Below are 13,805 nucleotides of genomic sequence, written 5' to 3' on the forward strand. Positions count from 1 at the left end.
ATGGTGGCTGATCATGTGTTACTTAAGATGACCTGGAGGTACTCCTCCCATGAAAAGTTGGTAATTTTGTTACAATATGATTATACTTAGCATGTATTTTACTGCTTCAATGTGTAGACATTAAATTTTAAGTGCAACTCACACGTCCTACCTGTAACATATGATATGGTCTTTAGACCAACTGTCACTGTCTTTTATTTCCCAATACTTCAGCATGCAATATTGCTACTTACATCACTGCTTCTCTGTCACTCATATGTTTAACTAATAAGAATGACTTTTCCCATGAAAAGTATTCGAGACTTCAAAATATTTCTATACCTTGACAGTTTTCAATGGAATTTCTCCACTTTTCAACTTTAGAAATTTAAAATAAAAGCAAAATAAATAAATATTTTCTTCAGTTTGTCTTTACATTTTTTTTTTTTGTACTCCAGAACTTGAGGAATCCAGGCAAAAATGCCCGCCCTGCTGGTATAAATTTGCCAACACTTTCTTGATTTGGGACTGCTGGGAACCTTGGTTAAATGTAAAACGAATTGTTAATATTATTGTCATGGATCCATTTGTTGATCTTGCTATTACCATCTGCATCATTTTAAACACACTCTTTATGGCCATGGAACATTATCCAATGACCAAACAATTTCACGATGTGCTTGTAATGGGAAACCTGGTAAGTCTATCAGATATGTGAATACTCTAAAATATTTTTTTTTTATTTTACTGTTCTGCAAAACATTTTAAATTATAGTATTACTCTGAAAAAATATTACAAAAAGTAGCATTTTGAGATTTAACTTGCAAGATGCTCATTTCTTACCCCCATATATCTTTGTCACTGGAAGTATTTAGATTTCTCATTAAAGACAGTTTCTCTGCCCCTGCATAGGCTTTCACAGAGTGCCAGGATAACTCACTTAGGAAGAAAAGGAATCTACAACTATGTACAGTAAAAGATTTGTTATCCAGTACCCATGGGGAATGAGGGGTGCCAGATAACAAAATATGTTAACAAAATAGGTTGAGAGACTCGAGCAGGCGTTTTTGCCACTGCTTCTCCTGCCGCGTCCAGGGCATAACTGCCCCTCCCGCTGCATCACAGACCCAGTTAATAGAGCATGCCAGTTTGTAAGGTACCAGTTAAGGCAGTTTTTACTGTATATGACTAATTTGAAGAAGATCAGGCCAGCCACTCAAATAATTTCAAGCAATCCTAGGTTCTTTACATGACTAAATGTCAAAATGAACAAGGAATAAGCCATTCTAACTCAGGAAAGAGTTCACAGTGGAAGTATTAGACTCCAAATTCACAGGAAGAATTCCAAACAGTAACAGATATCATCAATCAAGTTTTAGCCCACCCAAAAACACCAGAGAAGGTGAGTCTCAGATTTGCTGGACATGAGCTTTCATCATATGCATTATAGCTTGACATATTTAATCTCTGCAGATGTCATAGAATCATAGAATCATAGAAGTAGGGTCGGAAGGGACCTTGTAGATCTTCAAGTCCAACCCCCCGCCTGGGCAGGAGAAAAGACTGGACTCAAATGAGTCCAGCCAGGTAGCCATCAAGCCTCTTCTTAAAGATCCTCAGGGTAGGAGCCAGCACCACTTCCCTAGGAAGTTGGTTCCAGCTCCTAGCCGCCCTGACTGTGACGTAGTTCTCGCGGATGTCTAATCTAAATCTGCTCTCTAATAACTTGTGTCCATTGTTCCTTGTCATGCCAGAGGGCGCTAGGGGAAACAGTGTCTCCCCTAAACCCTTCTGGTCCCCCCTAGTGAGTTTATAGACAGTCACCAGGTCCCCCCCCTCAGCCTTCTCTTGTGAAGGCTGAACAGGTTTAGGTCCCGCAGTCTTTCAATGTAGGGTCTGCCCTGTGGTCCCTGATCATGCGGGTGGCCCTCCTCTGGACCCTTTCAATATTGTCCACATCCCTCCTGAAGTGGGACGCACAGAACTGGATGCAGTACTCCAGCTGTGGCCTGACCAGTGTCACATAGAGGGGGAGGATCACCTCCCTGGCTCTACTTGAGATGCATCTGTGGATGCACGACAAGGTGCAGTTAGCCCTGCCAACCGTGACCTCGCATTGTTGACCCATGTTCATCTTGGCCTTCATTAATGACTCCAAGATCCCTTTCTGCCTCCGTGCTTTCAAGAAGGGAGTTTCCCATTCTGTAAGTGTACTGCTGGTTTCTACTGCCTAGCACCCTGCGCTTGTCAGTATTGAAACGCATCCTATTTGTCAGCCCACTCCTGTAACCTATCCAGGTCTTGTTGCAGTCTTTCCCTCCCTGGTAGCGTGCTCACCTCACCCCAAATTTTGGTATCATCAGCGAATTTAAAAAGGTTGCAATTCACCGCGTTGTCCAAATCGCTGATGAAGAAATTGAACAGCGCAGGCCCCAGGACCAAGCCCTGGGGGACTCCACTGCCCACTTCCCCCCAGGTCAAATATGATACGACCACCCTCTGAATACGACTCTTCCACCACCACCCTCTGAATACGACCCTTCAGCCAGTCTGACTGTGTAGGCATCAATGCCACAGTCGCCTAGTTTTTTAATGAGGATGGGCTGGGAGACGGTGTCAGAGGCCTTGCTGAAGTCTGGAAAGACTACATCCACGGCAACACCTGCATCCATTGCCTTTGTGACCTGATCATAAAAGGCAATCATGTTGGTCTGATATGACCTGCCCCTAATGAGACCGTGCTGGTTGCCCTTGAGCATCATCCCTGAAGCCGTGGTTGAATGTGGCGTGATGTGTGGTTGAATGGCATGTTTAACCAGCATGGATATTATGGTTATTTTCCCAAACTAAGTCTTGTTATTCTGATGGAAGAAACTTCTTCAGGCAGACACTTCTTCAAAACCTCTACTAACCAGAACTTTGGTGACCAACATGTCTGCACAGGAAATTAACATTCACCTACATGGTAGGGACTGAAGTCTCTTCAGGAGACTTATTTGCCCATAAGCATCATAGAGATTAGAACCCCCTATTTGGCCTGCACACCTATCCTTCCTCTCCTTGAAGGATAAACTATTCAAATACTGACTGACAATCATGTAACAGACAGACAAGATGGGTGAGAGAAAGATCCTGTTCATTGTATCATAAAACTATCTTTGGGAATGAATAGCAGCTCTGCATATCCCTGGATGGCAAGCCACCTTGATCAATCACTTTAGCAAGAAATTTTCCAGCAATCCTAAATAATGTGTCAAAGACTTGTTTCTACATAATATATTTTGCAAATGAGTAGGTGTATCATACCCAGTAACGTAGCCAGGAAATTTGGCATCTGAGGCAAGCCTGCAGCAGCTAGCCTGCTCTTGCCCTGCACACAGATCCGGAGGGGGGCACATACCCCCCCTCCCCATGCTTGCCTGGGGGTGCATGCAGTGGCAGGAGCTGCCCCCCACTCCCCATGTCCCCATGAATGAGCCTCTTGTGGATCCATCCCATGTGTTTCCCTGGCTGGGCAGGCTGCCCCAGTCCCAGCCCCTTTCCTCTTTCACCGGGAGGGCTCAATCTGCTCTCCCACACTCCTTCCTGCCCCACAACAGACTCACCATCTGGACGCTGCTCTCCAGGCTTCCGAGCTGGCCACATGCATGCTGCGACTGCATGCATGCATGTGACATTTTATCAATGACATTATCGGCCACATCAGCCAAAATTGTAAAAAATATTTATAATAAAATATCAACTGCAACTTACCTGTTGGTGCCCTTTTGCTTCATCAGCCAGGGCAGTCACCATGCTCACCCCTCCCTTGATATGGTACTGATCAGGCCCAAAGGTAAGGCTGTTTAGAACATACCACAAATTTTAGATAGTCTGTTCCAAAAGCTGCCTGGATGACCAAGATGTGAAGATGGCTAGATGATGTAGTGTCAGACCTACATAAATTAATGGTGGGCTACTGGAGGATGAAGGAACACAACAGATGGAAATGGATGAAGATAGTGGAGGCAGCCAAGCTTCTAGGGCTTATAGTACTAAATTATTACTATTAGAGGGGACAGGCACCCTGATGGATACATGACAGTAGGCATGCTCCTTTTCCTGGAATCCTCATAACTATGGTCATCAGGAAAATGACACAAGGTACAGGATCATGAACATCCTGCAACACATCTCATGTACTTCCAGTACTTAGATCTGATGGTACTTATCAACAAGACCCCTGATGAGTCTTCCTGGCATTGATTAGCAGTCAAAAAAAGGGTCAGACCAAAGCCTGATACTTTTACATCAGATACCCTGAATGCTGGCTGGCTGAAGAAAGCAGCTCAGCTGAGTTTCAGAATATTCTGATCCAAAGCAGAATAGCCTCAGCCAGAGACTTACAAAACTTACTGAGAATTTCAAAGCCAGCTTTCTATACCAACAGCACCAGTTTTGATGATACTGGACAATTTGCCAACTTGTCAGCAAATTGGGTTTTCCATCAATACAGTAAAAGTCCACCTGGTAACAATAGCTGCTTGTCACCTTCCTATCTCAGGTCATACTTTGGCTGTACACTGGCACAAATCTTGAAACACCTTGTGCATATTTTTCTCTTAATACAGTAATTCCTCTCATTCCTCATTTTTTTATGTAATACTATTACTGTTAAAGGGTCGTCACTTTGATCCCTCAGCAAACTGCACCCCATATCACCTGTTGATGAAGCCTCCACTTTTGAAGGCCATTATATTAACTAGAAGTTTAGTGAAAATTAAAGCCCTTATGCCATGATTCAGAATTTGTAGAAGTACAAGGTGGGCATGCCTACAGGTGTAATTAATGCAAAGCAATGAACTCCAACACATCATATCATGCTAGTGTTTATTGCTCCTGGGCGCCACATTTACACATGCGCCTGGGACTGCAGCACATTGAGCTGGGTTGGAGCAGCCCCTCCTGGCAGAGGCTTGAGAGGGGTCAGCCTACCAGCGCAGGGCTTCTCTGATCCAGCTCAGTGTGTTCCAGGGCAGTTGGCTGGAACACAAGGGTGCTTCAATGTGGGCTAGAGCCAGCACTATTTAATAAATAGCACTAGTTAGAATTTACAGGTACTAACCTACTGCAGAGTAATTAGTTTTCTTCATCCTAATAGCACTGCACATGTAGATGCTTACTGCAGAGTGAATTAGGCAACTCCACAGTAAACATCTCGTATAGACACACCCAGTTGTTCTTAGACCTCACCCAAAGTTCCCACCTACTGTTATCTGAGATTTTTATATAAACCAGTCCATGCACATGACTGTTCTCTTTCTTACAATTGAATCTAGTCAAGGTGACGTTTCACAAACTCCTTATAATCGCATTTTACCTAGACAAAATGAAATCATTCAGGAACACATCCAGGTTATTTGGCCTTTGTTGACTGGGGAGTAACATACATTGTTATGGAGGTTATTAAAATGGATTTTGACCTGCACAAGAATTTGATTCAGGCAGCTCTTAATCACAGATTTCATCATATTATGGTGTAGGCAGCCTTTACTGCCTTGCTGTTCCTATAAATGAACTACAACTATAGTAGCTCCATAGAATTCAATATGTACACTTACTACTCACTAATGTACAGGGTTCTAAACTGCACACCAGCTTTGGTTGGTTATAATAAAGCAAGAATTCTTGCACTTGATTGCAGGCAAATAGCTATTTGATTAATTACCAGAAATGGAGTCCATGTATTCAGTCATAAAAAGAAGAGTAACTTTATTTTACAGTTGTTACACTTAAGAAAGAGTGATTCCCCAGATTCCTGCCACTACAATTTTCTACTCCTCTGGGGGAATAGAAAAACAGTTTAATTGATATCAGGTGATACTGATATAACAGATATGTCTGCATACTTCTGTAGCAATTCAAGTATAGTTACATTTTGCTACAATAAAGTTATTGTTTATCACTTAATTTATTCTTTGTCTTCTGATTTGATCTACTGTTTTGCAGTTGTATAAAAATACTTAATTATATTCTCCATTCAGGTTTTTACTGGGATCTTCACAGCAGAAATGGTTCTCAAGATAATTGCCATGGATCCTTATTATTATTTCCAAGTAGGCTGGAATATTTTTGATGGCATCATTGTTACTCTTAGTTTGGTGGAACTTTTTTTAGCAAATGTGGATGGATTATCTGTTCTTCGATCATTCAGATTGGTAAATATAATAATAAACAATGTAAACTAAATATACAGGTATTAGTACACTATGCCTGTAATTCAAAATGTGTGTATTCACAGAGTTCAGTTTCTTAGCCATTTTATTTCACATGTAATTTCTCTTAGATGGTGGATGATGCCTCTCAGTAGACATAGGTCATCCAAAAGTTATTTACATCATTATCACAAAATTACAGTGTAATTCATGTTAGCATGACTGCATAATGATCTTATTCTTTTGTGATTAATTCCAGCAAGCATGTGTTGGGCAAAGACGTATTAAGAAAGGTTAAAGAGAGAAATTACCATCTGTATTTATTTTCATGTTGTGTTGCTTATATCAAAATAATAGAACTTTTTAAAGACTCGGTTTCTTTGACAAGACTGGGTTTCTTTGTTGCTTCCCATGACAAAAATTAACAAAAGTTAGCATTAAGGAACATATGTGAAATCAATTTATTTTTAACCAGTGATAGTGAACAACGTGTTATGCCAAGGAAGAAGTATTTCATTTTCAAATAGCAGTTAAGTAGCTGAGACATAACTAACCAAGGGCTCCCTTTTCTCTTAAATTGTCATGATCTTCAGTATCTGGAAATAAAAATGTTTCATAAAATACTTTTCTTTCTTCTAGATTAGATGTTACAAAAGTCTCCAATTAAGTTGTCCATCCCCGTCCCCCCCCCCCCAAAAATCTCAAATGTTTGTAATTTTTTTAAAAACTGGCTTTTAAGTCCAGATTTAGGGCCACAGAGATCCTTTCTAATCAATTTTTCTTATTTGGACTGTTTTAAGGAAACTGATTTTCAACAGAAGCCTAATAGTTTGATATGTCTTATTTCTTCTCCACTCCCTTCCCTACATATTTCTAAAGAGTCTGCATCATGATCAGTATTCAGTATTACAACATTACATCAAGTTATAATACTCCAATAATGTGAAGATAGAGTAGTAGATAGATGACCTGACTTCAGGTACTGCAGAAGACTGAACAATGACAGTCTGTAGTATAATTTTTTCTGTTGCTGATCAGTAGAATGTTGCAAAATTCTGTGAGACTTAATTGTTGATGAGAATTAGAAATTGGAGGAGTATCAGTGGTGCTGTGGTATCAGTGATGCTATTGATTTAAAATTAATAGAAGCCAGAAAAAATTCAAGTCAGAACCTGCCTGCCTGCCTTCCTGCCTGCCTTCCTTCCTGTAATCAATTCATAGAATATAGTTCTACGAGTATTTCACCAGTTTTGTTGTAATTACTGATATGGTCTCTTCTTTACTCTTGCTTTTCAGCTGCGAGTTTTCAAATTGGCAAAATCTTGGCCAACACTAAATATGCTCATAAAGATTATTGGTAACTCAGTAGGGGCTCTTGGAAATTTGACCTTGGTGCTGGCCATCATTGTCTTCATTTTTGCTGTGGTTGGCATGCAGCTGTTTGGTAAAAGCTACATGGAATGTGTCTGCAAGATCTCTAATGACTGTGTACTTCCACGCTGGCACATGCATGACTTTTTCCACTCTTTCTTGATTGTATTCCGAGTGCTGTGTGGAGAATGGATAGAAACCATGTGGGACTGTATGGAGGTTGCAGGCCAAGCATTGTGCCTTGTTGTTTTCATGATGGTCATGGTGATTGGAAACCTAGTGGTATGTAACCAGAACATTTCAAGAATTCATTTGGAGATAAGTGTAATAATAATAATAATAGCTTTTAAGGTTTCGGTTTATTTTGGAAAGATCTTTGTATATGATTCAACAGTCCTTATTTACATTGGGTCAGAAGTGTGCATTATCTATTGTTGCCTGTTCTGTTCTCTGTAGGTTCTTTTGCCATGTACTTTCCTAAGTATTTGAGTGCTTTTCAGTAATGTGTTAACAATGCAACTAATAATATCCATCGTGTATTTTTAATTTCATTTTCTGCTTGGGGACTTTGGCATTTAGAATGAAATGAGTTTTTAAAATTATTTTTAGTTATATTCATGCATATGTTGATGAATGTTTGCTAAGAGAGGTACTGTCAAAACACAATTTTTGTACAAAACAGGAAGTAGTAGGTTTTCAATGAGAGTTCATTTCACAGTTTTTGGGCCAACTTCTGAGAAAGCTCTGTTTCATTGTAGTTCCAGTGGACCAGAGGAGCTAAGTGGCTTTGATCTATTTCTCCAACGGTTGAAGACAGAATATATTTTCTGAACTCCTTTCTTCTTACTTGTATATTAGTCCAACATGATGTTATCAGGTTCTGCCAGTAAATTTAAATGTACAGCTCCATTTTAAAATTTTCAAAAACACGTTCCATCCTGGTCAACATTAATAAAGCATATATGATAAAACTATACAAGTAATTTTTTATTTTCATGGCTGACCTGAAAAAAGCAGGAAGAGAGACGAAAAAAAATCCTAGCTCTGTCTCTTCATTTTTAGGTACTCAACCTCTTTCTGGCCTTGCTGCTGAGCTCATTTAGCTCAGACAACCTTGCTGCTCCAGATGATGATAATGAAATGAACAACCTCCAGATTGCCGTGACAAGGATTCAGATGGGAATAGATTATGTGAAAAGAGAAGTGTATGAATGCATCCAAAAAACTCTTTTCAGAAACCAGAAAGATCCAGATGAAGTAAAATCCATTGATCAGCTAACGGATAGGAAAGATGGTTGTATTTCAAACCATACTGTAGCTGAAATAAAGAAAGACTTGCGATATCGCAAAAATGAAAATGGAACCACTAGTGTTGTGCTTGGCACTGATTACGCAGCATTCATAAACAATCCAAGCCTTACTGTTACAGTACCGATTGCTGTTGGAGAATCTGATTTTGACCAGTTAAATACAGAAGAGTTCAGCAGTGAGTCCGAGCTGGAGGAAGGCAAGGAGGTAGGAATTGAAAATATTTTTGGTTGTTCTGGGTTTTGATATCAATTTATGTTCTTTCAAAATATAGGATAAAAATATATTCTTGTGACCTGCAATTGAAGGCATTCATTGTTTCACAGAATTGGACTACTAGCAAGTAAATTACATATGTGTCAAAGTGAACATTTGGAAATAGTGGAGCCAGTTAGAATTTCATAAAAGTGGTCTAAGCCTTTAGTGTTTGTGTGTTGAAATTAGTAATTTCTCCTGTCTTCTATACTAACACTTATGCAACCTAATATGTGTATTTCTCCTATTTTATATACATAAGAAATTGATCCTTTGTCCCAGCCATATTATTTTTTTAATATTTTGACACTTCCCCTGAAGTAAGGATGTAATTCAATTAACACGTTTAAAATGAATTTGAGCAGCAAGCAGGGAAAAGCCTGGGGCTGTGCAGGCCAGGGTGGGGGTTTAAACCCCTCCCTAATTAGAGGTCCTGCAGGGGCTTGGCTATGCCCCCCCTTCACCCCTCAGCTCAGCATTGTGGAAAAGAAGGCTTCTCTAGTGCTCCCCGACTTCTAGCTTGAGCCACTGTGGGCATGTGCCTGCATTTCTTCAGTCCAGAGGGAATGTCTGTGCAGTTTCAAGCCAGTTCAATCTAGGAGGGTTAGACTAATCTGCAAAGACTGAGTCAATTTTTGAATATTTGTCCCTAGCCATAGTATCTAATACTTTTTATAGAAAAAGAATAACAATAGTATTTTAATTTGAACATCAACAAAGCTTTAGAAAAATAGAATGCTAAACCTAAAACATTTAAAACTTCTTACTGTCATCTGTAGAAGTTCTGAACTAACAAACATAAATCTGACCTGCTTTGGACCCGCTCAGATTGGACCTGCTTTGGAATTAATGCATTTTTGGATCAGGGATAAATTTAACCTACTGAAATTTCAGTTGAAATTATCTGTACTTTTTTTTAAAAAGTTACCAACATTTATCGTCATCGAATTGTCACGAAATCAGGCTTTACTTAAGACAGGTTAGAAGTCTTTATAGTTGTTTCTGTTATCTTGTAATAGGTGTACAGTCTTGGAATATTATTGTTTTCATTCAAATATTATTACTGCTCATTTAGAAAAAGATAATGTGTTCCATGCATTTTATCCAGCTTCCAAACAATGCACATCATCTTAAGCTCTCAGGCAACAGGCAAATGTGTATTTTGCAATTATTCGTCATGACATAAAGGATATAGACAGCTTTTAACCTTGCCATTGCAAACTCATTTTTTTAGGATACAAGGTTCCCACTTGACAAGCACCAAGTCACTACCTCCTTTAAAATTTAACAGAAGATTTTTTAAAATATTCACAATAATTTTTAATATTTAATTGTGCTGTATTTTGTGAATGCCTCTGATTTTTAACTGAACATATAAATTAACCAAATGTGTAATTTATTATTGATTTGATGAATGGATGGTGGTTAGTTTACTAATGCATTTGGATGGGGCATTTAGGGGGTTTTTTAGAAGTACTGTCGGTGCTTCCAAGTATTATGATTTTTTTTCCTGATATTTCTGTTTGAATTTTTTGACACCAAAGTGAAATGATGCATCCTGGGCAATGGAATAAGACATTTTACTATTACTTATTTTGTATTTCGGAATTGGAGTAATATATTCCATACCTGCTTACCTCTTACACTCAGGCTTGAACAAAAAGCCTATTCTGAAAGTGGTATAATCTGCTTTTCTTTTAATTTCAAATTGTGGAAATGGGCTCAGGTGATCACCCTGGCCAAAGAGAGATGGGAGATATTAATTAGCAGAGTAAAAATATCATATGCACTGTATTTTCAAAATCAGTAAATTTACTTTAGTTTTCTTTTTAATTGTCTAACTGTAAAATAAATGACTTTTAGGTCATAAGAACATTCATAGATCCTAAAGTCCAGGGTTTTTTCCCCAGAACTGTTGCTGGGCACATGGCCCAGGCTGGCTGGCTCCAGTCCAGGACCAGCCAGAAAGAAGAGAGGTTTGCTCCCCACCTCTTTTTTTGTCCTCCAACATTCCTGTGTCTGGGATGGAGATGGTTGCACAGAAGGTAGTGTGGTAGCTCCTGCCATCTGTCTATACCTATATGCTAGAGAAGTCCTTGGGATGGCCTTTTCCTGGTTTCAATGTTTTGTATGACAACGTGAGCTAGAAAGTGGACTTCACACATTAGATCTCAAGGTTTTTATCTAGATATGAAATTTTCCTTTTCCTACCAGTGTTATATATGTTATATAGAATTCAATTTATATTACTTGAAACATTTTACTATCTAATGCATAATTAAAATGATACATATAATGTAATGGAATTTGAATTTGTCCCATTATGTTTCACTGTTCTGTGTTCACTTCCTGCTTTGCTAGTAGACTAGGAATAATAATATAAAAAGATCTGGTCATTCAGAATGATAAATTTATAAAGTTGTTACAATCATTGTGTGGATGTAGGTGTTCCACTATGTTAAAATATTAGTCCCAAATCCAATATACATTTACAGCTTCAAATATTCTGCTAATCAAATCTCTTTTGATACATCTGTGGATATATATGTGTGGAAGTCTTTAATCAACTGTTATGTTTTGCAAATTTGTAACATAGCTAAAAAAATATTTTTAAAGATTTAGGACACCATATTTTTGCTGTTTCCAGGGGTGAAAAATAGAGGTATTGTATTTTGTACTTCATTTCCTACCATTTTTACTTCTCACAGGAGTAAAATCAAGCTGGATCAATCAAGAATGCAGCTCTGGTGCTTTTTAACCAGGCAGACCAACGTGTCAGCACTTTTATACAGGTTACCTAAACAAATCATACATATGTGATCACTTTTTAAATAAATATTGACTGGCCTGCATGCTAATCAGCTACAGTATATTCCTTCCCCATCCATTGCAGTACAACAGAAACATTCACAGCTGCTCTGTAAGCAGTCACGTGACCTACATCACAGCATGTTCAGGGGGCAACCCCAACATGATTCTGTCTCTCCTTGTTACATCATCCTGGTACTTCTTGTATAGCACTTCAGTGATATGAGTTGCATGTTATATAGATATTTTTAATTTGGATTATAAAGTGATAATTTTCAAGGTTAAAAGAAGCTATCAGAGGATCATTTTTTAAATTTACAGAGATGATCTCTTGACTTTTTAAATTCATTATTAAGTTAAACCAAACATCCAACTATCTTGTAACTAAAAGTGTTACTTTCATAATGAACTCAATTGTATGGATGCTAAAATGTGTTAGGTTGATCTTTTTTTAGAAACTGTTGACTATTCCTTTAGTTCATTTTAAGTTTTAAGGCTAGGTTACAGTTTTTTTCCTCAAATCTTGGCACTAAAGATCCCAACCCTGCAGATATCTCCCATCTGCTTAACAGTATGCATTTAGATAGTCCCACTGAATGTAATAGCACACAGAGTTGGGAATGTGGATGTTTGAAAAATCAGGAGCTGTTAACTCCATCATAACATCCATAACTTTGTTCTTCATTGATTAAATGTTCCTGTAAACTTAGTCCAGTACATTATTCAAATAGGCAAACATAAACATAATCCCAAACATAAAATTTTACATGGAGTATAAGGTGTAAATAAATATATAGAAATTCAGAGGTTGGCAACCTATAGCCCACAGAGCCATTGGATCCAGCTGACAGACATGGGGCTCTAGCAGCAGGGAGTATTGGCAGCAGTCACTTTTCCATGCCACCACAGGTAGAAGTGGCAGCTGTGGGCCCTCTCCCTGTGCCGCCACACGGAAAAGTGGCAGCAGAGGCTAGAACCTAGACCTAGCTACCTCTGGTCCAAACTGGGTTACTCCAGCCTACATCCTAAAAAGTCTGCTGACCACTGTCAGAATGGAAAAGCACTATTATCACAATGTAGAACTTAGAACAAAAAAGAAATACTTGAGATTCAGAGTTAAGATTACAAACAAACATATAGGAGTTAGAAAAATAGAAGGTATTAGGTCAAAAGATATAACATGCAGAAAATCTAGTGGAAATACTTAAAGGTTTTACCCAACTGTTATTCAAGTTTTATACTCATTAATATTCATCAAAATGGTGGTAGAATGAAACTTGCTGTCAGTTGATGGAAGCTGAAGTACTCCTTCTGCAAGTAACAAGTCTTGCTCATGTGGACTTTTGTACAATCCTGCATCACTTACACTGGGTGTAGGAAGATTCGTGTGTCTTTTGAGTACTCTTAATGGCATTGGGGTTCTGACTATCATCTAAAGAATTGTCATGACAAAATAATGTCCTGCCTTTTCAAGAAGTTTTTACAGAGGCAGTGGAATAAGGTGGGGTAGAGTGTTTTATCCAACTTACCTTGAAGGGGATAAATTAAGATTTTGTGCAGGTCATAAATGTAAGGCAATACATGAAATGTTATAGGGTCTTTCTCTTGGCCTTAGGCTTTGGGATCCAGCCTATAATTAAGTAATAGTATTTCAGTTCATCAGTATGTAAACTTTTTTTTATTTACAATATATAAAGAAAAGATTACAGCCATGGATGAAAGTTTGATGTGGGATGTTGGTCAGGGGAAGACAATAACCGAAACATTTTCTGAATGTTTCATATTTAGAACTATGTTCTCTTTTAATTTTTTTGTAAATTTACAAATTAAATGAGATACACATAGAGAAAAATATATGTTATATTTATATATGTATTTATAAATAAAAT

The 13,805-nt window shown here is 38.4% G+C and overlaps 1 protein-coding gene across 1 annotated transcript in view; it reads left to right on the forward strand.

The window, feature by feature from the left end:
- LOC149867520 (sodium channel protein type 2 subunit alpha-like) overlaps positions 1-13,805 on the forward strand; it is a 213,144-nt gene that overhangs the window by 141,490 nt on the left and 57,849 nt on the right. The window contains exons 14-17 of the mRNA XM_090045564.1: positions 438-676; positions 6,004-6,177; positions 7,471-7,827; positions 8,608-9,060. Of these exons, the coding sequence (XP_089901690.1) occupies positions 438-676; positions 6,004-6,177; positions 7,471-7,827; positions 8,608-9,060 (1,223 nt within the window). The remainder of the gene's footprint in view (positions 1-437; positions 677-6,003; positions 6,178-7,470; positions 7,828-8,607; positions 9,061-13,805) is intronic.

This window comes from Crocodylus siamensis, chromosome 4 (genome assembly GCF_052110815.1).
Source record: "Crocodylus siamensis isolate JL-2025a chromosome 4, ASM5211081v1, whole genome shotgun sequence".
Lineage (NCBI taxonomy): Eukaryota > Metazoa > Chordata > Crocodylia > Crocodylidae > Crocodylus > Crocodylus siamensis.